At 35.0% G+C, this 27,948-nt stretch overlaps 1 protein-coding gene across 2 annotated transcripts; it reads right to left on the reverse strand.

Annotated features, from left to right (window-relative positions):
* Positions 1-12,182: 12,182 nt before the first annotated feature.
* Positions 12,183-19,060, reverse strand: LOC137013874 (uncharacterized). 2 transcript variants are annotated; one of them, XM_067377907.1, is made up of 7 exons: positions 18,869-19,060; positions 17,170-17,253; positions 16,010-16,203; positions 15,299-15,453; positions 13,880-14,301; positions 13,542-13,750; positions 12,183-12,659 (listed from the first exon to the last, which is right to left on the reverse strand). In XM_067377907.1, the coding sequence occupies exons 2-7, from the start codon at positions 17,183-17,185 to the stop codon at positions 12,462-12,464; spliced, it is 1,194 nt and encodes a 397-aa protein (XP_067234008.1). In that variant the 5' UTR covers positions 17,186-17,253; positions 18,869-19,060; the 3' UTR covers positions 12,183-12,461. The 2 variants fall into 2 exon arrangements, with proteins under 2 accessions (XP_067234008.1, XP_067234007.1); XM_067377906.1 differs by lacking the exon at positions 18,869-19,060 and adding an exon at positions 17,786-17,810.
* Between the last annotated feature and the right edge of the window lie 8,888 nt (positions 19,061-27,948).

The raw sequence follows: 27,948 nt of genomic DNA on the forward strand, positions 1-27,948 counted from the left end.
CCTAGGCTGGTTTGTGCTCCCCTTTTGCAGGGTTTTCAGCGCACAGCCTCCTCAGTGCGTTAATTAAGCACTGGGTAGATCCTAGGTGAGCGGATAATCTCCCCTCGATATGAGGGTTCATAGCATTCTGCTGAGTTCTGCTCTCCAGGATGCCCGTCTCTACGCGTGGGTCTGAGCTGGTTTCTGCCTTTTTGCAGTCACTCTTACCTATTTTCTTCTTCAAGAATGCATTCTAGAGGCTCTGTATTCAGACAGGGTTGGCCTGGGCTGAGTCTGTTCCCATATAAAGACCAGGCCGGCCTCCCTGGTGGCAATGAGGGTGACTCCGTTCCCCTCAAGAGTGGCTGGCCGAGGTTCCCTTTGGTTCCTTGGCCACATTCCCTTAAAGGGACCACTTTTTCCTTCGGGAAAGTGGGTCCCGGATGCCTTAGCGATTTCTTTAGGCTCTATTTTTTGAGAGAAAAAGGTAGTAGCCTTTTGGAAGTTCAGCTTGGGCTGTTGACCAAAGGGAATGCTGTCACTGACAGCCTGGTGTGACCCGAGGGGGAGTTGCTGGGCAGTTTGAGAACTGCCTTGAGGTCTTTGCCTCAGCCATACTTTTTTGGCAGGCACTCTCCTTAAGCATGGCGGCGTTGGTATATCGTTCCCCAAAGCGTGGCAACGCAGAGTTGAGTTCCCTTCGAAAGGGAACGTCTCAGGTTACGTATGTAACCATGGTTCCCTGAGACAGGGAACGAGACTCTGCGTTCCTTTGCCATGCTTCAGGCGGCCTGCTGGGCAGTCCCTTCAAGACGATGGATAATGACTGCTCCCGCGGGCGCGCTTTTATACTTCCGGGTCGCGCCCCTATGACGTCATAGGCTGTCGCCGGCCAATGAGCATTGGAGTTGTTGGATAGTTGGTTTTTCAGACACCGAGTCACGTGTGACGTTCCCCAAAGCGTGGCAACGCAGAGTCTCGTTCCCTGTCTCAGGGAACCATGGTTACATACGTAACCTGAGACGTTTTTTTCTACCATGATTTTGGTAAAAAAAAATATGTTGTCTACTGTAAAATTTAGGGTTAAAAAAAACAGTATACCGCATTGTCTTTTACAGATTCCACATTTTTTTCACGGTAAATTCCTGGCAACCACAGCTGCCGGTATTTTACCATAAATTTGACAGTTTTTTTTTAACACAACCCCAAAAGATGTAGTTTTACTCAAATAATACCATAAAATCTAAGCTTTTTAGACATTTTCAACATTACAATATTTAATTGTAAAATATATGCATATTTATTTGTTTTCACAGAAAATATTTATAATTTCAACATTTTATTACAGTAATAAACAAAGTTTTATCCAGTCTCACAATTAACGGTTATTCAATCTATTTAATACAGTAAAAGGAAGTTTTTGGTTTTACGCTCCATTACCATTGGAATTTGACGGTGTTTTGCTGTATATTTTACTGACTTTTTTTACAGTGCAGGAATTTACCGTAAAATGTATCTGGTCAAAATAAATTGATGTAATTTGTTATACAATTTCACTGTGTTTTTTACTGTCAAAGGTTTTAATAAGGTTTAACATATTTCTGTTATTTTTACAGTTATTTATCATAATAGGGTCTATTAAAAAATGACGTGTTTTTAACAGTAAAAGACTAAAAATGCTGCGGTGAAAAACTATTAATTGGTTAACAGAAAGTTTCCGTACTATATACGGTGAATAACTGTGATAAATCTAATGGTACATTTAATGTAATTTTATGGTAAAATACCATTAAATTCACAGTTTTTGGAAGTGAAAAATAACAATTCATTGTAAATATTACAGTGAAAAACCATAAATTAACATTCCCACAATTCCCTGCGTGACACTTCACATTTGATATATTTTCGTTGAAATAACTCTGTTTATTCTTAGTTTTTCTCATTTTTTTTCTAATTAGTTATGTACATTAGGGTTTTATGTTACATCTAATGTTGTTAAATTAATGTTTATTGCATTTTTAAAATTTCATGCATGTTACCATGATGGTGTTTAGTGTGTGTGTGAATGACACTGTGCGCCTTCTATGTGTTAGTGTTGTTCTTCTCAGCTTGTGGAAAAGCGGCTTGTGATGAACTTTGATTCATCATGTGACTCTCATCACCACTGTGTTTGGTGACTGTCAGTGTATTATAAAGATACAAAACAGATATTAGTACTTCATTAGGTTGGTAAATTAACATTATATCAGTTAATGAAATACCTTATTTTACCGTAAATTTAACAGTTTTTTTTTTTTTTATGTTGGTACTGTATTTTTTTTACGGTAAAGTTCTGGCAACCACAGCTGCCGTTTTTTTAACGTAAATTTTACTGGGATTTTTTTTTTTACAGTGTATTACTGTTAAATTAACAACAAATTACTGTATATATTATTATATTATAACTTTTTTTACTGCAAATATCTGTAAAAAGCTATGTAAAGTTGCATTTTTTACATAAAATTACTGTATAATTGACAAATATATTTGTTTTTTTCTACCATGATTTTGGTAAAAAAAAAAAAATACGTTGTCTACTGTAAAATTTAGGGTTACAAAACCAGTATACCGTATTGTCTTTTACAGATTCCAAATTTTTTTTCACGGCATATTCCTGGCAACCACAGCTGCCGGTATTTTACCGTAAATTTGACAGGTTTTTTTTAACAGTGTAGTAACAATCACATTAATAACCAGAAATGAATATTTTCACTAGTGACAATCAAATTATTGATATCAAAAATGAACATTTCTACTAGTAGAAATTCAATTGTTGATATCAAGAATAAATATTTCAGGGAGTTCAGAAACACTGATATAGAGAAGAATTCCTGCTGGAGGAACTTTGTGCTTTTTAACAGATATTTTTCAAAGTTAAAGATTAAAAAAAAAAAAAAAAAAGAGCTAATCTATATTTCTACAGTAAATTTGTCTAATCAAATCTTGTTTAAAACAAGATAAATTTACTTTAGAAGCAAATTATGTAAGATAATAAAACTTAAAATTTGTTTAAGTATATAGCTTGCTACACATTTTGTCCTGTTTAAAGCACAAACTCCATTCATTTTAAAACATCTAAAAAATACTTAACATTTAAGTCTTGATTTAGGACTGTTTAATTATTTCATTGTTCATTGTGTCTGTTTTCTCCAGCACCCTGTCTGAGTGAGCTGTAAACAGTCCTCCATTGCAACTTCATCAGTGTTTTCACCTCGTAATGATGTCATCCACGGCTCTGACGATGTCATCGATCCATGTTTTGACTTTCACCAGGTGTTTCACAACCAGAACGGGTTTGTTATTCTCAACAGCTTCTATTACTAACGGGAACAGCGAAGTGACCATGTTGGAACTCGTGTCGACACACTGCGAGAAAACAATTTACAAGGTTAAGTTTTATAAAACAACCATACATTTTTTTTGCCGCACTAGTATCTATGGAAGCTTATTTCCATACTCTTAGCCCGGATTTTATATTTACTTAAAAATATAATTACAATATACTTAAAATATTTAAGTTTGGTTGAATTACTTATAAAATATAAGTAAATTCTACTAATTTGTGGGTGTATTTGAATGTGTTAATAAATGTAAGTTAAATGCACTTAAATTATGAAGTTTTTCTCCTGACCACGCCTCCTTCACACTGTTTTGCGGCAGGTAATGACGCCATTTTGTCGTGGTGTGTGTGAATTCAAGGAGCTGTTGATGAGCAGTTGGAACATTTGTTTTGGCTGTTCTACAGACATTTTTTCCTAACATTTACCTTTTTATAGTTTTTCACCAAAGGACAAAATCACAATTTTTAAGTTACCATCATCGACGTCAGGGTTTGTTTTAGTTGAGCTCTTGACCCTTGACTTTTTAATAGTAGATTTTGTTTGGGCAGTTTTAACTGTATTAAAGCCAACCAGAAAAGCAAAGTTAAAGGGTCATGAAACCCTCCTCTTTCCGCTCAAGTCTAGCTCACAATCTTTTTGAAAAATGCAACTTAAATGGGCGTGGTGGCTGAGAGGAGAGGAGAGGAGAGGAGAGGAGAGGAGAGGAGAGGAGAGGGGGGAAACTCTCATCGCCAGTAGCCCATGCATATCGACTGTCACTAAAAATCAGTGGTAAAACATGAGGAAATACTACATTTAAAAAAAAAAAAAAAGAAAAGTTAAAATCTAATGAATTACACTGACACTTTATTTTTGTCTTTTCAAGAGTTACTGAATGCCCTGCTACATATATCCTACAGTAATCGTAATTCTATTTAAAACATATTAATGTACATGTGTAATTACAGTCATTATAAAATATATAGTTGTTTATATACACACTATACATGCATATATTTGAAAAAAAAAAAAATAACGCTTAAAAAAAAACCTTGCGTACATAGCATAGATCTACGTGCCGAACCTGCAACACGCTCAGTCAGTCAGGCTGCGTGTCGACTGGAGCAGAGCAAGCGACCAGTCACATTTAACTTACGCGCGGCTCAACTTCCATAGGAATGAACCGAAAACACTCGCGCTTACCCGCTCGCTCCGGGCCAACGGACACGCACCGTCAGTCAGTCAGTCTCTCTCACTGTTTAGTGCCGTTAACCGTCCTCGTCATTGGAAAGATCCATGTGGTGTCATGAATAATTAAGAGAGTGTCTTCTCATTGGATAAAAAACTCAGTCTCGTTAATAATTATGAAACACCGATGAGTCATCAAAGCACTATCGTGCCCTGCCACGTCACAGCCTGTGACGTGGACAGGATGAAGATTTTAAACCCGGAAGACGAAAATAGCGTATAAAAACTAAAATTTAACCATTTCCCCCCCACTATTAAATCTAACAGATGCTAACATTGTCTTCAATGGTGTTCAACACACATACCTCTGTTAAAATCTCAGAAATTTTGGTTTAGGGTTTCATGACCCTTTAAAAGATGATCAGGTGGTGTTGTTTATGTTTTCACATAATCATTATTTGATCTGAATCACTGAACTCATTTAGAGCCCAATCTCTGAGTTAGATTTACATTATTGATTACAGCAGCACTGTGATTTTGCAGCGGAGGATCAACTTCTACAATACAATTATTTTTTTTTTTTTAAGTTGTCCTTATCTCAAAAAAATAAAATAAAATTATATTGTAGGCCCACACAGACATCAAGAATCAGCCTGTGAATCTCAACAACGGTGACAAGCAACATATTCTGATCAACAGATCAACTCTGAACATTAGAAAACAAGCTACTAAAAAGTCACAGAAAAACAGCAAAATTTTAATAGTGTGAATAAAGGAAATTACTAAGACAATTAAGCTCATAATGTATTCATGCAGCAATGCATGATGGGAGCCATGGATGAATTTTGATTGGTGGCAAGTTAACTTTTGAACTTAAATATACTAGTTGTAATAACTACAAAGTAATTCATATTACAAAACTTTTTAAGTTAAATGAACCCGAATTATTAAGTTCACATTACTTAATCATTACTTATTTTTTTTAGGGCAACCCGTTTCCTCAAATTTTTTAAGTAAATTCAACTTACCGGGCTAACAGTGCACCTCAGAATAAAAAAAACAGTCTGTACTCTTTTAAACAAAATTCTGATATTTTTTCCCCTCACAATTGTGTTTATATCTCATGTTTTTTTTTCTCTAAAATACTAATACACCTGACCGCATACACATGCAGAATCCTGAGGGGGAAAAGTTTTTTATTATTATTATTGTTTATTTTATTTTATTTTTATTTTTTTGAAAAAGCTGCAATTACATTTTTTAAATGTCTTATATCATGGTGGAAATAAGGTCCCATAAGTATTTCGTCAATCACAATTTCAGAAGATTCTAAACTGGATTTTGCGGGATTTTTGTTGTTTTTTCAATTGCATGTCAAAATTAACAGCACGGCTTTGAAATGACCTGAGGGCAATTAAATACTGACAGAATTTAGATTTACGACATGTAAAGCAGAACATGATACATTTAGTCTCACCTTCATCAGAACAGCCACAGAGGATCTAAACAGCATTTGTGTTTCACTAGCTTGTTCTCTGATCAGATACTCCAGATTTGGGAAGCCTCCCAGACACAAGAATGACAGATGATGGAGGAGAGCCGTTCGCTCTGCAGATGGAAGAAGCTCCTGGATGAACTCTGGACTCCATGAGGATTCACTGATGTCAACCTCTGAGACACCGAACCGAACATTAGTGACGTTCAACAACCTCTGGGGTTCAGTCATGGGTGAAATGTGTCATAGCATTTATTTATATACGTGACTCTCAGATTTTCTTGATCTGTTTGAAATGTTTGAAAGTGTCTCACCTCTGCTGTCGGCCATGTTTTTTAATTGAGCGTAAACTGGTAATGCGTCCGACAGTACGGCCTCTAAAAAAATATGACAGAAGATGTGATGAAAGTAGAATCAACAGTTAAAAATGTTTATAATTTAAGGGTTCTTGAATATCAGGTGAATTTGCAGTTTTCAGCTGAGATTCAGTTTTTACTTTTTAACTTTAGTTAGTGTGTAATGTTGCTGTTTGATCATAAACAACATCTGCAAAGTTACGACACTCAAAGTTCAATGCAAAGAGAGATATTTTCTTTTACAGAATTTGACTACAACAAACAGCTGGTAGGAACTACAATGAGCTTCTTCCTGGGTTGGTGACATCACTAACCCTAAAATTTACATAAACCCCGCCCCCAAGAACACACAACAAGGGGGGTGAGGCCATGATATTGCAATACAGTGATGTTACAAATGCAATAGCATGTCATGAACAACATAAGTTATAACCGTAATTAAACTAAACTAAACCTGTTCTGTCTTTATGAAGCAAAACAGAGTGTTTTTGCTCACCCTCAAAAAAGTGACAAAATTAACATGCTATAACAAATTATCTGTGAGGTATTTTGAGCTGAAATTTCACATACACACTCTGGGGACATCAGAAACTTATTTTACATCTTGTAAAAATGGCATTATACCAGACTTGAGTCCGAGTCCTTAACATCTGCATCCGAGTCGAGTCCCAAAAAATTTAAATGATTTGAACTTTTGCAAAGACCCTCCCCTCTTAGTTACAGTTGCTAAGTCTGACAATCCCTGCCGCTCTCACGCCACACATCATGTTCTCCATACATGACACTGACAACGCACCAGCAAACAAGGCAGAGCAGGTTACTTTCGATATGAAATAAATCTTAGCTTTCAAATTTTTTCAATTTTTCACTTACTTAAACTCTCACGAAATCACTTGTCATAAACAGTGAAGTGAATCTCTTATTTACATCACGTTTAGAGTAGACTTTGCTGGTTATGAGGGTTATGCTGGTTAAAACGCCTCTAATGGGCCATTGCGTTCATGTGCTCAACGTACATGTAAGGTACTGCTTGAAAGTTTGTGAACCCCTTGTAGAATCTGTGAAAATGTGAATAATTTTAACAAAACAAGAGAGATCATACAATATGCATGTTATTTTTTTTATTTAATACTGTCCTGAGTAAGATATTTTACATAAAATATGTTTACATATGGTCCACAAGACAAAAAAAAGAATTTATAGATATGACCCCATTCAAAAGTTTGTGAACCCTTGAGGTTAATTAAAAACGGTTCAAACATTCACTGATGCTCCAGAAAGAAACACGATGCATTAAAAGTCAGGGGGTGAAAACTTTTGAATAGGATGAAGAGGTCCAAATTTCGCTTGAATATCATTTTTTTTTTTTTTTTTTTCATTTAGTTCTGCCCTTTGGAAGCAACAAAAGACACTTAAATGTTTGCCAGAAGACAAATTAAGTAAAATATTTCTCGATCTTCAAATTCAAAAGTTTTCACCCTTTAGATGTTAATGTGTTGTGTTTCCTTCTGGAGCATCACACTTTTTTAACAGTTGTGTTTGAGTCCCTCAGTTGTCCTCAGTATGAAAACACAGATCTCAAAGTCCTTCAGTAACTGCTGGAAAGGGTTCAAATACACAGAAGATGCTGGAAAACCAAAGAATCTGCAGGAGCTGGAGGATTTTTCTGAAGAACAGAGTTCAGTTTAACTGCTCAGAACAAACAAGAGACTCATGAACAACCATCACAAAACACACAAACAGTCGTGGATCATCAGGTGACCACACACAGTATTGAGAGATTCACTGAGATTCAACTCTAATCATATCAGATAATGATATTCAGAGATGTGATTTGTAAAGTAAACAGGCGCCCATAATGACTGAAACATCACTTTTTAATTTACAAATATATCAATAATAGTTATATATTCAATCATGCTAACATATTTTACAATGTCAGGTGCAGAGGTGGAGATTCCAGGGGTCAGAAAGTAAAAGTCCTGCCATATTTTTATTCCACCCACTGAAGCATTAATGAGATAAATAAGTGATTAATTGAGTGATGATTGAGCATTATTGAAGACACCTGATGATAACAAGCAGAATCACCAAAGGAGAAAATCACAATTTTTAAGTTACCATCATCGAGGTCAGGGTTTGTTTTAGTTGAGCTCTTGACCCTTCACTTTTTAATATTAGATTTTGTTTGGGCAGTTTTAACTGCATTAAAACCAAACAGACAAGCAAAGTTAAAAGATTATCATAAAATTAAAAAGATAATGTTGTTGATTATGTTTTTACATAAACATTATTTGATCTGAATCACTTAACTCATTTAGACTAGAGCCCAATCTCTGAGTTAAATTTACATTATTGATTACAGCAGCACTGTGATTCTGCAGCACAAGATCAGCTTTTACAATACATTTTTTTTTAAGAGTTCTGATTTTAAAAAAAAAGCAGAGCTCATTTAAACACACAGACATCAAGAATCAGTCTGTGAATCTCAACAGTGGTGACCATCATAAAGCATGTTGCAGTGCATTCTGGGAGCCACTAATCAAAATTCATCCATGGCTCCCATCATGCATTGCTGCATGAATAAATTATGAGCTTAATTGTCTTAAAAATTTTAATAGTGAGAAAAAATGAAATTACTCTGTGACTTTTTAGTAGCTTGTTTTCTAATGTTCAGAGTTGATCTGTTGATCAGAATATGTTGCTTGTCACCGTTGTTGAGATTCACAGGCTGATACTTGATGTTTGTGTGTGACTAAAAGAATTTTTTTATTTTTTGTGATAAGGACAACTTTTTTTAAAAAAAAATCTGTATTGTATAAGCTGATCTTCTGCAGAATCACAGTGCTGCTGTAATCAATAATGTAAATCTAACTCAGAGATTGGGCTCTAAATGAGCTCAGTGATTCAGATCAAATAATGATTATGTGAAAACATAACCAACACCTGATCATCTTTTAACTTTGCTTGTCTGGTTGGCTTTAATGCAGTTAAAACTGCCCAAACAAAATCTAATACTAAATAGGCAAGGGTCAAGAGCTCAACTAAAACAAACCCTGACCTCGATGATGGTAACTTAAAAATTGTGATTTTCTCCTTTGGTGATTCTGCTTGTTATCATCAGGTGTCTTCAATAATGCTCAATCATCACTCAATTAATCGCTTATTTATCTCATTAATGCTTCAGTGGGTGGAATAAAAATATGGCAGGACTTTTACTTTCTGACCCCTGGAATCTCCACCTCTGGAAATCACGAGATTACAAAACATTTACAAAAGGACTATAGCCTACATAGGCTATAACTATACAAATCTGCATAAATCAATGACCACCCAGAATAAAAATAAATTACAAGAATACTTAAATACAAACAAGTACATTTGTAGTACATTCTTATATTTTTGTTGTAGTGCACTAAGATTGAATATAAGCATTAGTGGTATTTAGTTTACATGTTCATTTTAGAGTACAGTGTGCAAAACTGAGACACTTTCCATTACAAACTCACTAATTTACCCTGAAATAACAGCTCAACACGTGTTTAATGACAGTATCAACTAGTCTAGATGGATTCAGCAGTGAACACTCAGTAAAAACAGACTGATGGCAAAGGTGAGAGAGTTTAAATTTCTCCTTATAAAATGTTTTAATTCCGGATTTTGCTTGAAATAATTCTTATATGAAGCTTTAATTGCAATAACAGTTCTAAGGTTCATGTAACCCTATTTTAGTAAATGCTACACGATGTAAGCCCACATTTACATATTGTTGGTCTAAATGTCATACTAGTTTAGTGTTGCTAACCTAAAAAAATTAACCAAAGCACAAACTATGCTTGTTTTTTATCTCAGTGCTGTTTCTTGCCATATTTTATATTTTTAAATGTTAATTTTTTCTGCAGCTTTATTATTTTGTGGTGTAGTGGACTAAACCACTCAACTGGTAAGCTCAAGGTTGCTGGTTCGATCTCCGCAGCCGTCACTAATGTGTCCTTGAGCAAGACACTTTACTCCAGGTTACTCCACGGGGATCATCCCTGTAATAAGAACACTGTAAATCTCTTTGGATAAAAGCATCTGCCAAATGCATAAATGTAAATGTGATTTTTGTAAATGCACTTTTTTTAGTGTCTCGGGCACAAACGCTCAATAAAGCTGCCTGTTTCTTAAAGTTTACTTTTTCAAGGTACTACTATAATATAAATCCATACATACATTTCATACAATTTCTAATTGGGGGCATAAAGGGCTGATCTTGTTGAGTATGAATGCGATCTGGACATCATCTGTCATGTTGACATTGACCTTAAAATATATGAGTGACAAGCTTATAAATAATAATAATAATGATAATAATAATAATAATATTAAAATGATGCATTATGATTCATTTATTTTTTATCTTTTTTCTGTGTATATAATCTCATACTATGACGTTACGAAAACCCATTAAAATGTGTTTGTTTTTTAATCAGTATGATTGCTGATTGTTAAAGGGTCATAAACGGAGCTTTACGAATTGAATCAGTGATTCGGATCTCCTATCAAACGTCTAAACTGCTGAAATTAGACTTTGGTGCTCTGAATCACTGATTCGATTCATAAAGCTCTTAAGCAATGTTTTGAAATCGGCCCATAACTATATTGTTGAAAAGTTATTTTGGGTTTTTTTGGCGCACAAAAATATTCTCGTCACTTTATAATATTAAGGTAGAACCACTGAACTCACATGAACTGATTTAAACATGTTTTTAGAACATTAATGGATCTTGAGAGAGGAAATGTCATTGCTCAGGCCTCACTGAGCCACTGGATTTCATCAAAAATATCTCAACTTGTGTTCTGAAGATGAACGAAGGTCTTACGGGTGTGGAACTACATGAGGGTGAGTAATTAATGACAGAATTTTAATTTTGGGGTGAAATAACCCTTTAACTGTTTTGAGAACAAGTTTGGAGAAATCGAATGAGAAAAACTGTAAGTGTCTATTAGCTGATCTCTGATGAGTTTTATACATTTGTAGACGTTTTAATGAGGTATTTGTAAAATTAAAAGGAATATAGTTAATAATCTCTGTTTAACTGACCCATAAAAACAAAACAAGCACTGAAAACTGATAAAAGAATACATATTATACAGACTCTTAATATTTAGTTATATTAGATGATTAGTTAATTGCATCTGATAGATTATAATTTCAATAAAAAATAAATGGGTTTGTAAAAGCTTTTTTTTATGCATGTTTGGCAACAGTTTTTGTTGCATTTACACTGTTTTGACCAGCAGGTGTCACCAGAGTGTCGTGTTTCGAACACTTTTAAACAGTGAATCATTTTGCGAAGCAATTTGGTTCAATTGAATCGAAGCTTTAAAAAGCTTCATTTCTTCCATCACTAGTTTTTGCAGAAAACAAAGTTATCTTTCCTTCCCAACTCCAAATAATTTTCACAACTAGAACACTTTTTTTTTTTTTTTTTTTTTTTTTTTCAATGCTTTTAACTTAATGATTAATAGCCTATACTACATTTGTACTACATCTTGGCACTAGCCCAGTTTAGTTAAACAGTCAGAGACATATATTTTCTGCTGTGTAGAAGATATCAAACTGTTAAAATAACCACATGATCTGCAGCTTTTTTTCGTTCTACGTGTTTAGCAGAAATGGCTTGAAAGAAGAACATTTGGTGCTTGATAAAATATTAAGAGGAAGATGATTATCATAAATGCCCCTGAATGCTTGTGGTGTGTAGACTACTACAGCCCTGAAACATTAGAAAAAGACTTTTGAATGATTTAGCTACAATGAAATGTTTAATGTCTTTATTGTGTGACATAGGCATCAGTCATGTGACCAGACCCACCACAAGATCTTTAAACCATAATGAAGTGCAAAGCAATTTTAACAGAAATATTAGGCAAATAAAATTTTTAACATACTCTCACTAAAGTATATGTATGTTGAACAGCAATTGAAAGAATGTTTACAAAGCGTTACAAAAATGACAATATAAGCTGTATGCATTAATATGCGTATGTCTTATAAAGAGCGTTTAAAGTGTGAAAGAATCATCAGATCTCTGTCGGTCACACAGTGATGGCGGCTTTGGTCAAGTCCACAGGATTGATCCTCCTCAGCTTCTCCATGATAGAGTCGTACTGCTTTTTCCATTCATCCTTTGAGAGTGCAGACGGATTGACCTCCAGGAATTTATATGCAGTCCTAGACTGAACGCTGAAGATGCCCTGTGCTCTCTGACAGCATTCACCAAATATCTGCCAGTCCTGAAAGATTGAAGGCAGCATTAATCACAACACATTCACTAAAAATGTCTTGGGAATTTTAAATGGTTAATTCACCCAAAAATGAATTTTCTGTCAATAATCACTCACCCTCATGTCATTCCACATCTGTAAGACCTTCGTTCCACTTCAGAACACAAATGAAAATATTTTTGATGAAATCCAAGAGGTATCTGATTCATATATGAGGTATCTGATTCATATTATATTGTATTATATATAATACAATATAATCAACACTTTCAAGGTCCAGAAAGGTACTAAATACATTGTTAAAACAGTCATGTGAGTGCAGTGGTTCAACCTTAATGTTATGAAGAGACGAGAATACTTTTTGTGCACAAAAACAAAACAAAAATAATGACTATTAAACAGTTTCCTCCAATTTCTTAGACTGACAGGGAAGAGAAGATGTTGTTGATTAGAGTCATTATTTTTGTTTTGTTTTTGAACACAAAAAGTATTCTCGTCTCTTCATAACATTAAGGTTGAACCACTGCAGTCACATGACTGTTTTAACAACGTCTTTAGTACCTTTCTGGACCTTGAAATTGCTGTGTTTAATGGGAGATCAGAAACCTCTCAGATTTCATCAAAAATATGTTAATTTATTTTCTGAAGATGAAGGATTTGAGTGGAATGACAAGAGGGTGAGAAATTAATGACAGAAATGTCATTTTTTGGGTGAACTAACCCTTTATTATAGATCCCTTTATCCTACTCAATACCTAAACTCAACTACCTTACTAACTATTAATAAGCAGTAATTAGGAGTTTGAAGCAATATTTAATAGTGAGAATTGGACCCTAATCTAAAGTGTGACCCAACTTTCACCAGAAGCATTTACTCAACGTCTAACTAACCTGTTTTGCGTCTTCAATGGAGTGCAGAAACTCCTCCTTCATGTCTTCCAGGTATTCAATCAGTTTATCTCCAACAAAGGTCTTGTCTTTCAGTGTCTCCAGCGTAACACCCACTTTCTCCCAGAACTTATTAAGATCAACCAGAATGTGTCGGATTTGATCAAGACACTTCTGGACTTCTGTCAGGTGGTCAGGATCAGGAATCACACCTTAACAAACAACATACAACAGATTCTGATTTATGAGAGGTAATTGGGTGAACATGTAAACAGCCTGATGTGCACACTGATGCATTAACATTTATAATAATCATTTTAAATGCACAGAGAGACTCTCACCCAGTTGTATTTTGCAATTGGCCAACTTCAGCTGAAGATCAGTCTGTTTGATTTTGATGTCCCACCCTTGGTTTCTCAGACTGTTCTTTTCAGAGACTAGACTGTTCAGTTCGGCTTGTTTAGCAAGAATAGCATCATCATTATAGCTTCGTCTATATGAGAACAAGCCCCATAAAAAAGAATAGCCATAACTTCTATTATTTATGATCAGATGATGCAGCTCTTGGGTGCTTTTTTCAATTCTTTTTTCCATTTCCCCCATATCGCTGACATTTTTTTCCAGCTCCGTTTCAAGCTTGGCCAAAGCATCCTCCAGAGCATTCATCTCATCAGTTTTTTTCGTTATTTTTAATTTGGTCGCGTCTTGCTCTTTAAACACATCACTGGTGCACTTCCCCACACTTTGGGCTTGATGATCATACCTGAAAAATAGGGTGCATGTACAGTGATATAGTCTGGATTTCACAAGCACAGACAATTTTCTCTAAGAAGACCTATTCTGCGCTTTTACACAGACTTGATATTGTTTTGGGCTCTACTAGAACAGGTTTTCATGTTTGATATTTTATCCATATTCTCCATTGTTGCAGCTCCTCTCTTCCCAGTCTGTTGTTAAGTTCAGAGTTATGCTGCGTTCACGCCACCTCGTATTTACCGAAATCTTGAGATGACAACACGTAATGTTGTATTCGGAGCTGTTTACGACCTTTGAGTGGGAATTATGTGTTTCCATGGCACCACTATCAACCCCTAATGAATCTACAGCGGTCAGGTGGTACATGTGGGAGCTTTCAGAAAACTCCCAGCTTACAAGCTGTAAGTACGAGCTCTACGAGGACGTGAACTCTTTTTACAAGCTAGAATCTCGTAACTACGGGACTTATGAGGCCACGTGAATGCACCTTTAGTTCACCCCAAAATGAAAATTCTGCAATTAATTACTCCTGTCAATTCGAACTCGTTAGATTTTCATTCATCTTCAGAACACAAATGAAGTTTTTTTTGATAAAATCAGACAGCATTCTGTCCTTCTATTCACTGCCTTTGCAACTCATAAATAGATCAGAAAACTAATTTTCTTAACCAAATTTTCTTAAGAGGCTTGATCACTTTTTATGATGAACAGATTTAATTTAGGCTTTTACTCACATGTAAACACTGTGGATTTTACTGTGTAGGTTGAGCTGATCAGAGTTAAATCAACTCTGCTCAGATAACATTTGGTCCCTCTCTGAATAGTGTTAAAATAACACTGAAGCAGGTGTTCATCATTAATGTTCAATCATCCTTGAATTAATTGCTTAATTGTCTCATTAACTTTAACTCTGCTTCAGTGTTATTTTAACCAAATGTTCTCTGAGCAGAGTTGATTTAAATCTGGGTTGTTTGTTGTGAAAAGCAGATCTTCAGTGTTTTCACCTCTTCACCATGTCATCCACGGCTCTGACGATGTCCTTGATCCATGTTTTGGCTTTCTCCAGGTAGATCACAGCCAGTTTGGGTTTGTTCTTCTCAACAGCTTTTATCAGTATCGGGAACAGCGAGGTGACCAGGTTGGAACTCGTGCCGGCACACTAAGAGAAAACGAGGATAATTAATCTACAAGGATAAGTTTCATACAAGCGGCAACATTACGACAAACTGTTTCTGACAATTATCAAATAATATGGCTTTCTGTGCACAAAATTTGCATATGATGCAAACAATGGACAATATGGATTGGATTTATCTCATGATTGCTATTTCATTACAAGGAATTCCTGTTTTGATTTTGTGTGTTGTCATTTGCACACCTGACACAAATTGCAATATTACTGTTGCTGGAGCATCTAAATCGTAAAACAGACAAAGTAGATTGACATTAAACCCTTAGAACTTTCAAATGATGTATAATTTGTTATCTTTATTAATATTTTTGATAGTATCTTAGATAGATAGATAGCTCCTTGAGCTAACTTGATCACGTCGAGCTAGGTGGGTGTGGTTTCAGCAACCAGGCACCTCAGCTCCACCCACATCATACCTCTTTGCCCATTTTTGGTTATCCAGGAGTGACACGCTGATAAGATGGCCATAGCCGGCTCCACCCGGCCATCAATGATGATAATTCACAAGATGAATTATTCTCACCTTCAGCAGAACAGCCTCAGAGGATCCGAACAGCATTTGTGTTTCAATAGCTTGTTCTCTGATCTTACGCTCCAGCTGTGGGAATTTACCCAGACACAAGAATGACAGATGATAGAGGAGAGCTGTTCGCTCCGCAGATGGAAAAAGCTCCTTGATGAACTCTGGACTCCATGAGGATCCACTGGCGACAAGCTCTGAGACACGAAACTGAACATTAGTGATGTTCAACAACCTCTAGGTTTCAATCATGGGTGAAATGTGTCATAAAGGTTTTTTTTTTTATATATATGTGCCAGACTTGGTTCCTCTCAGAGTTTTTTGCTCAAATAAAATTAAAGAGGTGTGTGAATTCGCAAGTATGATGTCAGACACTTTAATATGCTCTGGCCCCCTTCCTGTTCACCAGGGTGACGAGATATGTAAGAAGCCAGGCGTTGGATAGCCAGCTTTACCACTGGTGGTGAGTCAGAACCTTCAACTAAAAGAAGCTAGCCTTTAGTGGCAGAGTTTGAGGAGTGAGTAAACATGCCCTTCAATGAAACTGCAGATGATGACCATGATTGAATTATATTAACCAAGGTTTTTTGGTTTTATTTAGTAAAACCATGGTTCATTTTTGTTAGTGCCGTTCAGACCTCCACCACCAAGCACAGAAGTGAAACTCCACCTATCATCATGATGTATTGTTACACCCCTACCACCTATATCAACCAAAAACACATAAATAACACATACTTTCAACATTTACTTTCCTTCTACATTCTGATGCAAAGCAGTTTGGCAAATCTGCTGTAACTCATTCAGTTGGAGTTCACATAACTTTAAGTGCAATGCACTTTCAGTAATATTTTGAGAATTTGAGTAGGGTGAATTTGTTTCACTTAGTAAATTTGACTTTGTTTTTACATTGATGGCTTCATATCACAGTATGCATGCAGTCTGATGCATTTAGACATGCTGGTTGCCCTTGCTGTATCTAAGATCAAATTTGAGGTCTTGAGTAGCATTGATACAACATAATCTTCTGTGAGAAATCATGGAACTCTACATTACAGCTTCTTCAAGACATGTGCTACCTTGCAGGAAAATTATAAAATGTATACAACACAGAACTGTTATTTCAGGATAAATTAATAAGTTTGAAATGGAAAGTGTCTCACCTTTGGAATCGGCCATGTTTTTTTTTTTTTTTTTTTGTTCTTTTAATTGAGCGTAGACTGGTAATGTGTCCAACTGTAAGGTCTCTAAAAAATATGACAGAAGATGTGATGCAAGTAGAATCAACAATTAGAACTGTTTACAACTAAAAAAGGAATTGTTAACCGAAAAATGAAAATTCTGTCATCATTTACTCACCCTAAAGTTGTTCCACACATGTATACATTTCTTTGTTCTGCTGGACACAAAGGAAGATATTTTGTAACCAGTTTGTAACCAGGCCACTGTGGGGCACAACTGACTTCCATAGTAGGAAAAAAAAATACTATGGAAGTCAATGGTGCCCCAGAACTGTTCAGTTTCCCACATTCTTCAAAATATCTTCCTTTGTGTTCAACAGAACAAAGAAATGTATACAGGTTTGGAACAACCAGAGGGTGAGTAAATGATTTCAGAATTTTCATTTTTGGGTGAACTATCCCTTTAAGGGTGGATTTACAATCCTCTTCTCTTATGTTATAAAGTCAGTAGGTAATCAGATAAATAGTCTTTTTAATTGTGTACATCTGTTCAGATAATGTTACTGATAATGTCTTATTTACAAACTTTCAGTTTTACCTAAGATCATCGCAGAACCATCACTGGTTGTGATCAATTATCCTATTGGTGTTGGACAGAAAAGAAGGCAGCATTGCGCTTCCTTATTTGTCGATCTGCCAAAGGCATTCAGTGGATCACAAATAGCTGCTGAACAAACTTTTTGGTTTTTGTTAATCAGATTTTCTTGAGATAACTTTAGGTGTTCCACAGGGTTCCATTTTGGGAACTGTTTTGTTGTCTATTTTTAAAGATAGAGTTAAAAAATGACATTCAAGCTACACTAGAGCTGTATCCAGATGGCTCTATTATTTATTCATACTCCCTCTATAGTACAGGCAGTGGAAAAGCTTCAGATTGCATTTGAGAAAAAGAAGTGTGCTTAATTGTATTGCAAGTGTACTTTCTGTGTACTTCAAATCAGAGTGTACTTGCAGATAATATAATATACTTAAAATTAAAGGCCACTTAAGTGTACTTAAGGAGAGTACACTTTAATAACAATATTAACATACTAAAGTGCACTTTTTTAAAAATGTACTTTGTAATAATGTCTAATTCATTTTTACTCAAAAATACATTTTAATAAATCATTGTGTTTTTGTAGCACTTTAAGGAAGTACACTTATTTTGATGTGTTGACTAATACACTAAAACACATGTCAAATAATTGATTTTAATTTCAGCTTAAGCGTGTTGTCCAAAATGACATTTGTTAATGTATTTTAAATGTTTTTAATCTTTAATACGGTGTGCCTTAATGCACTTGAAATGTATTTTTCTTCTAAACTTCAATACACTTGCTTATACAGTACAAATTATTGTTGAAATTTTCATCACCAGCTCCTGCTCTATGAACTCAGTGTCAGTTTTCTACATAATATTTGACATAAAGTGTCATTTATGAGAGGACTACTGTACTTTATAGTAATGTACTGTACTTTACATCTGTGTACAGAATACTTTCAATGTCATCATGTTGTTCAAATGGTTACCACACTTTAATACTAATATACTGATAGTTAATTTTTGTAATGCTAGCTGGTGTAATCACTACAAAGTATATTTAAAGTAAATTGTAAATAAAAAGTATAATACACTTACGGTATATTCTGTGTTCTCCTGAAAGACTTCAGCTTTCTTACGCTTACAGACAGCGGTATTTATGCCTCAAACCAGATATCACGTGATGATGTGAAGAATCAGGGATGGATTATGACTTGCAAAGTCCCTGGTGCCAAATTACCTATTTCCCAAATTTAACTATTTTTAAATCATGAGAAAATTGCTATTTGCTAAGGATCCGGGACGTGTGAGGGAGTCGCATCACATTTACGTTGTGGCAACATCTGTGGCACGTTGCATTTCTACTATGGCAACATCGCTGTTGCCACAGTGTTACGGGCACATAATTGCAAGACCCCACAAGGTTGTAGCAAGGTATTTGCGAAACACTGAGCAACTGTGACACGATGTTCTGACAACCTATTTCCCATTCTGTGTGTGATATTTTGTGGTTAATTTTTAATCATTTGACATTAGATCACTATATAATACTTTTTATATATTGTTTATACTTTTTTTATCCACAATTTTTATTATACAGACAAAATGAAAAACAAGCAATCATAAAAGAGAAAACATTGCACTTTTTTTTCCTTTTTACACATTTCTTTCCCACATATAACAAAATGAGGAATGAGACAAGGAAAATAATAAGAATAAATAAATAAAAGTAGATTTTATTTACTGGAAAACACTTGGAAAAACAAGTGTAATCAACTATATAATGATAAAGTGTAAATTGGAAATAGTATAAAGAAGCATATACATAAATATGTATTTTTCTGGTAATAGAGGGAAACTGGGGAAGTTGGTTTTGGCAAAACTACGGAGTTGAAAATACCTGAACAAACCTGAAGAGTGTAAGTTAAATTTGGAAATAAGATTTGTAAATGTAGCAAAAGAGTTATCAATAAAAAGATCTGAAAAACAAACAATGCCTTTATCTCGCCATCTTTTAAAGGTGTGATCAATACCTGGTGGCAAAAACAAGTGATTATTGCAAATAGGACTTGAAATGGATAGTGACTCCAAACGAAAATGTTGTCGGAATTGTTTCCAAATTTTTAATGTCGATAACACAATGGGTTTTTTAATATAACTAGAGGGACGCAGAGACAAAGGAGCAAAGACTAGTGCAGGGAGGGAAGAAGAAAGGCAAGAAGTAGCTTCTAGAGTACACCAGTTGACCTCCGCATTACACCGTAGGAAAATCTTAGAAATATTAGCAGATCAGTAATAAAAATGAAAATTTGGCAGGGCTAGACCTCCGTCACATTTGTTTCGCTGATAGATCTATTAACCTTAGAAATCTTACCTGCCCAAATGAATGAAGAGATTATTTTATCTAAGCATTTAAAAAAAAAGCTTTAGGTAGAAATCGTGGCAAAACATTCATGTTAATGGTCTCCACTCTTTCTACAAGAGAAAGGGGCAGGCTGTCCCAACATTTTAAATCAAGCTTAATTTGATCAACCAAATTTGTGAAGTTATTCTTAAAGAGAGAACTGAAAGGGTGTGAAATGTTTACACCTAAATATCGAAACCCTGCAGGGGAGAAATAAAAGGGAAGGGCGCTTTTTGAAATGTTCTTAGCCATATCATTTATGGGGAAACATTCGCTTTTCGTAAAGTTTATTTTGTAACCTGAAAAAGAGCCAAAGGTGTCAAGCAAGTGCATGATCTCATGCACACAGCCAACTGGATCTTGAACATACAACAAGTCATCAGCATATAGAGAAACCCGATGTTCCGTGCCACCCCTGTGAATCCCACATATAGACGGAGATGTTTTTAAGACGATGTCTAAAGCAACGAGCAGAGGAGACAGAGGGCAACCCTGCCGTGTCCCGCGGGAGAGGGGAAAGAATGATGGACTATCAGCATTAGTTTTAACGCTTGCAGAGGGAGCAGAGTATGAGGCGAATCCATGAAATAATATTATTCCCAAAGCCAAATTTTTTAAATACAGTAAATAAATAATTCCGCTCGACACAGTCAAATGCTTTTTCAGCATCAAGGGAAATTATCATTTCAGACTTAGTAGAAAGAGATGGACTAAAAAGAATGGATATTAGATGACATCTGACATCCCCTAATAAACCCAGTCTGATCCTCAGATATAATATCGGCATCTATGCGCTTTGCCAGCACCTTTGCTAGAATTTGTACATCAGCATTCAATAAACTGATAGGTCTATAGCTGCTGCATAAAGTTGGGTCTTTATTTTTTTTAATAGAAGGGAGATAGATGCTTGATTCAATGATGCTGGGAGAAAACCGTGCTCAAACGACTCCTTGTGTATCAAACAATAAGGGGGCTAACTGCACTGACAATTTCTTATAAAAATCTAAGGGGAAGCCATCAGTAATAAGAAAAGCATGGACATAAAAGTAGGGTTGTCCCAATTCGGGGCATATACATTAACAAAAACTACAAGGGTATGGAAAAGAACACCTCTGACAATTACAAAGCGTCCTTCATCACTTATTTCATTTACATATGACTTGCAAATATGAATCACATTAAGTTTATTAGTTTGTTTATGTAAAAACTATGCAATCCAACCACACTTTTGATCAAGTATAAACCTCAGGATTAAATCTGTGGGTATTCAATGATATCATCAGGAAAGATACAATAGACCAATCCCAGTATTTCTCTTGGCTTTTTTCACCATAACAGCTGTGTCTTACAAACACAGAGTTACAACAGCCAGAGAAACACTATTGTTAAAAGTTAAGGTCAAGAGCCCAACTAAAGCAAACACTTTCCACCATGATGGTGACATCAAACTTTATTATTTTCAACAGTATGTCCAGTTTAATAAATACAAATAAATGTATGGTCCATTGTTGCAACTTTGAGTAAAAAGGCTTGAGAAATTTAAGGCACTTTCTACATAATGTGAACAAGATTTTCAACATGACTGAACTAAGTACTCAATTTGTAAAATTGAATTACCAATCCTCAAGATTTCTAAGTACTCTGTACTGTGTGGTAGCTAAACCCAACAGTTTAATTAAGCTTTCTAAGTAAACTCAACTAATTACATTTGTTTAGCCTCAAATATTTTTTAATTCAACTTTATTAAAACTCTGCATATGATATTCTAATCTATCCTTCAAAAGGTATGCATTTATAAAAGCATGTAGTATATGTGACAGCATATTAGATATATTTAGTTCAAGAAATAAAAAAATAATCAGTAAAGGCAGTTCAGAACATTTCTTAAACAAAACAGGGCTATCACAGGGTGATAGTCGAAGGCTGGGTGTAAAGTTTGTTAGCCAGAATGAGTCCAGGAAAGATCAACCAATCCAGAGGAGAGAAGTGCAGAAACCAGCAGAGAGGGTTTGCACTGCTGGCAAGCAGACATTAGAAATTAGTCTTCTCAAAAGGTCCTGTGCACATGATCTCAAAACGGTAAAATGCTGATTATTTTTCATAAAAGACTCTATTTATCTTACCTTCAAATTGATGAGGCACCCTATGTCCTTCACCCTTGTCATCCCTGTTTGGTGTGTTGTAGAAATCTAAAAGGAATATTTCATGTTAATAATAAAATTTTTTTTCATCTAATGGTTATGCACTACTAGCTGTCTGGTGGATCCAAAATGCTCAATATTCATATTCATGCATTTTATTCATATTTCATGTTAATCATTTTATTTTTTATGGCTTATGGCTTTTGATTTCATACACTCATGTACTACTCCATATATCAATCCTCATCATATTTTACTCTTTATTGTACTCATTTATGGTTATTCTTCTTTTATCTTTAAGAGTATGTATCCTTGCTCTATTCAACTGTTCTTTAAAGTGTTTCAGTGTTCAGGTCATGTCGACACGTTTGTGGTTAGATATTGGACGCCTGCCAAGTACTGCAGAAGCAATGATGTTTTCAGAAATTGGTGTAACACTTTACAATAATGTTTCATTAGACAACATTGGTTAACTAAATCAGTTCAAATGAAGCAACATCACTTTGTAACTTTAGTTCAAAACAGTTAGCGTTGACACATCAACATTGTTTCTATGATTACATGCTATCTGCCGAAATCCTGCAACATATTCTGATGTGTTATTGATGAACTATGATCTCCAGAACATGCTCCTGAGGTAATTTCATGTGCCGACAAAGCATACTGGAGGTGTCATTACTTTATTATTTCACTAGATCTCACAGTTATATTTCAACAATAACACATCAGAATATGTTGTAAAGCATGATTTCATTAGACAATGAGTTTATCCAGCCCTCTTTGTGCTCGTCTTTTGAGAACCTTTAAAATACTAAAGTAATGAGAGTCCAGTGTGGTCTGTCGGCGCATATAGTTGCCTGTGAGGGCATGTTCTGGGGATTATATTTCATTAATAACACATCAGCAGAGGTGGAGATTCCAGGGGTCAGAAAGTATAAGTCCTGCCATATTTTTATTCCACCCACTGAAGCATTAATGAGATAAATAAGTGATTAATTGAGTGATGATTGAGCATTATTGAAGACACCTGATGATAACAAGCAGAATCACCAAAGGAGAAAATCACAATTTTTAGGTTACCATCATCGAGGTCAGGGTTTGTTTTAGTTGAGCTCTTGACCCTTGACTTTTTAGTATTAGATTTTGTTTGGGCAGTTTTAACTGCATTAAAACCAACCAGACAAGCAGAGTTAAAAGATGATCAGGTGTTGGTTATGTTTTTAAGTAAACATTATTTGATCTGAATCACTGAACTCATTTAGAGCCCAATCTCTGAGTTAGTTTTACAATATTGATTACAGCAGCACTGTGATTCTGCAGAAAATCAGCTTATACAATACAGAATTTTTTTAAAAAAAAAGTTGTGCTTATCACAAAAAAAAAAAAAAAATCTTTTAGGCACACACAAACATCAAGTATCAGCCTGTGAATCTCAACAACGGTGACAAGCAACATATTCTGATCAACAGATCAACTCTGAACATCAGAAAACAAGCTACTAAAAAGTCACAGAAAAACAGCAAAATTTTAATAGTGAGAATAAATGAAATTACTAAGACAATTAAGCTCATAATTTATTCATGCAGCAATGCATGATGGGAGCCATGGATGAATTTTGATTGGTGGCTCCCAGAATGCACTGCAACATGCTTTATGATGGCCACCACTGTTGAGATTCACAGGATGATTCTTGATGTCTGTGTGTTTAAATGAGCTCTGCTTTTTTTTTTTTTTAAATCAGAACTCTTAAAAAAAAAAATGTATTGTAAAAGCTGATCTTGTGCTGTAGAATCACAGTGCTGCTGTAATCAAAAATTCAGATCAAATAATTTTACGTAAAAACATAACCAACACCACCTGATCATCTTTTAACTTTGCTTGTCTGGTTGGTTTAAATACAGTTAAAACTGCCCAAATTATATCTAATATTAAAAAGTCAAGGATCAAGAGCTCAACTAAAACAAACCCTGACCTCGATGATGGTAACTTAAAAATTGTGATTTTTCTCCTTTGGTGATTCTGCTTGTTATCATCAGGTGTCTTCAATAATGCTCAATCATCACTCAATTAATCACTTATTTATCTCATTAATGCTTCAGTGGGTGGAATAAAAATATGGCAGGACTTTTACTTTCTGACCCCTGGAATCTCCACCTCTGCACATCAGAATATGTTGTAATGCAGGATTTTATCAGACACTGAATTTATATATCACTCTACATGCTCGTTTTTTAAGAACCTTTGAAATAATAAAGTAATGAGAGTCCAGTGTGGTCTGTCGGTACATACAGTATAGTACACTGTTAATTATTTCCCTTTTAAATAACAGGAAATTACTGGCAGCAGGGTTACGTTTAATTCCTGTTAATGTTTTTTACAGTGCAATCCCCGTAATGTTTTTCAACAGGAATTTGCTGTGAATCACAGAAAAACTAATAGTTCTGTGTTGAAATTAACTTTTTTTTTATTGTAATACAAACACTGAAAGGTAAACACAAATGTAGGCACACATGGATCAGACCAATCACAGAAATATATTGCTGACATCTGTGGTTGATGGATGGAAAATAACAACTGCGTCTGTCTTAAACTAGCAAAGACACTTGCGTTTGGCTTTGCGCTGCTTCTGTGCAAGATAGAGCCCTAAACCTCAACATTTAATGTTCCCTGAACTGCTAAAATTCAACTAAAAAGACTCAAACCAAAGATATACACTGTGACTCCTGGTCACATCACAGCAAAATCCCCAGTGTTAAATTAACACCCAAAGTGAAAATATGAGTCCATCTTACCGGGTGTTAAAAAGTAAGACTGAATCAGTGTTAAAGTTAATGAGATAATTGATTGATGATTGAGTGATGATTGACAATTAGTGGAGACACCTGATGATAATAAGCAGAATCACTGAAGAAACAACAAGAGAAAAAGAGAGAGACACAACAACTACAACTGACTTCCAGCCATTAAACATTATTACACTTATTATGATTTGATTTCTAAAACTCATCCATGGCTCCCATCATGCATTGCTTCATGAATAAATTATGCAGCTGAATTGTCCTGTAATTTTCGTAGATTGTTCATGTTTGCTTTATTTCTCTGTAGTTTTGTTGTGACAGTAGCTTGTTTCGTGATGTTCAGAGTTGATCTGTTTGTCAGTATTTTGTATTTATTTATCATCACCGTTCTTGAGAATCAGATGCTGATTCTTGATGTCTGTGTGTTTAAACACTGAAACTTCAGTGGATAATGTCTTATTCTTAAAAAAAATAAAATAAAAAATAAAATAGTCACTCTGCTGTTGGGTCTCAAGCTGTAAAATCACAGGACTACAATCATTTATACTAAAGCTACACATCAAGCACACAGTCAGAGATTTAGACTCTAAACAATATCAGGCCATCACATGATCATTATATTGTGACCACATCATATTTTCTCTGACCACAACAAATGTGTTTTACAAACACAAAGCTGGAGCAGCCAGAGAACAATTAATAATAAAGGTAAAGAGTCAAGAGCCCAACTAAAGCAAACGCTGACCTCTTTCATGGTGACTTGAAATTAAACATTGATAAAACATTAATTAACACCTTTTTTCTCTCTTTCCTTCAGTGATTCTGCTTATTATCATCAGGTGTCTCCACTAATTGTCAATCATCACTCAATCATCAATCAATTATCTCATTAACTTTAACACTGCTTCAGTCTTACTTTTTAACACCCGGTAAGATGGACAGCCTCTGCTAAGCCATTTTTTTTGTGTGTGTGTGTAAAAGTTGTTGTTTAAAATCTTTAAACAACAACTTTATATATCATTAAAATCTTTAAACAACTTTTACAAAAAAAAAAAAAAAAAAAAAAAAAAAGTCTCTTGATATTGTACCTTAACCTTTAAAAGAAACGGTACATACAGCTATGGAAAAAATTAAGAGACCACTCCAAGTTCAGAAATCAATCTTAATTTTTTCCATAGCTGTATATGTACCTTTTAATGCTTGGGAACATATATGTACCTTTTTGACCCTCAAAAAGGTACAAACATGTACCTTGAGGTCCAATAATAAGCCCTATGGGGTACGTTAGTGTAGATTGTACCTTGGGGGACAGAAAGGGACTCCTACTGTTCTGATAGTGTACTATACGTGCCGACAGACCACACTGGACTCTCATTACTTTAGTATTTTAAAGGTTCTCAAAAGACGAGCACAAAGAGGGCTGGATAAACTCATTCTCTAATGAAATCATGCTTTACAACATATTCTGATGTGTTATTGTTGAAATCTAGTGAAATAATAAAGTAATGACACCTCCAGTATGCTTTGTCGGCACATGAAATTACCTCAGGAGCATGTTCTGGAGATCATAGTTCATCAATAACACATCAGAATATGTTGCAGGATTTCGGCAGATAGCATGTAATCATAGAAACAATGTTGATGTGTCAACGCTAACTGTTTTGAACTAAAGTTACAAAGTGATGTTGCTTCAGTATCACTCTTGCACCCTCAGTTAATGTTGAAACAATGTTGAGATTTCAACAAAAAATCAATGATAATATCGTTGAATCAACATTATGAGGTGATGTTGGTTCAATATCATGTTTGCACCCGCATTTAATGCTGAAACAATGGTCAACAAAAAAATAAATAAATCAATGGTAATGCTATTAAATCAACATTATCCCAGCCAACACAGCATGGTGAAGCTGGTAATGCTGTTTGTGGAGATGTTTAATCAGATCTTGAGTGATTTAATGTCTTTTATCTTCAGTTGATTTCATCGAAGGCTGTGGCTGAAGTCGTAGTTCTTGTTGTTTCTCTGTCCTTCAGTGATTCTGCTCGTTATCACCTAATTATCTCATTAACTCCAGCATGTTTCTGTTACATTTAACAGCCTGTAGTGTGCACACTGAGCAGTGTTCAGTTCATCTGGGCTAACCCATGTGGGGCCTCCATGGAAACTGTGGACAAAAATGTCTGGGCGCCAGTTAGACAGCCCAGGTGACACCCATCTGGACCCCACCATTCTGTGCTGGCTGGGATGAAACATTATTGTAAAGTGTTACACCAATTTCTGAAAACATCATTGCTTCTGCAGTACTTGGCAGGCGTCCAATATCTAACCACAAACGTGTCGACATGACCTGAACACTGAAACACTTTAAAGAACAGTTGAATAGAGCAAGCAAACATACTCTTAAAGATAAAAGAAGAATAACCATAAATGAGTACAATAAAGAGTAAAATATGATGAGGATTAATATATGGAGTAATACATGAGTGTATGAAATTAAAGATAATGTTGATAAATCATAAGCCATAAATTATAAAATGATTAACATGAAATATGAATAAATTCATGAATATGAATATTGAGCATTTTGGATCCACCAGACAGCTAGTAGTGCATAACCATTAGATGAAAAATTGTTATTAACATGAAATATTTCTTTTAGATTTCTACAATCAGCACTGTAACAAATCGCTGTAGTTTTTACAGCAAAATTCTACAAGAAACTTGCTGTTTTACCATTTAAAAAGTTATTACTGTATTTTGCAATGCATTATGGGTCAAAAAGAGTATTACAGTTGTTAATTAATTGTAAATTGTAAATTAATTTACAGTTAAGA

This window comes from Chanodichthys erythropterus, chromosome 23, assembly GCF_024489055.1.
Source record: "Chanodichthys erythropterus isolate Z2021 chromosome 23, ASM2448905v1, whole genome shotgun sequence".
Taxonomy (NCBI): Eukaryota; Metazoa; Chordata; class Actinopteri; order Cypriniformes; family Xenocyprididae; genus Chanodichthys; species Chanodichthys erythropterus.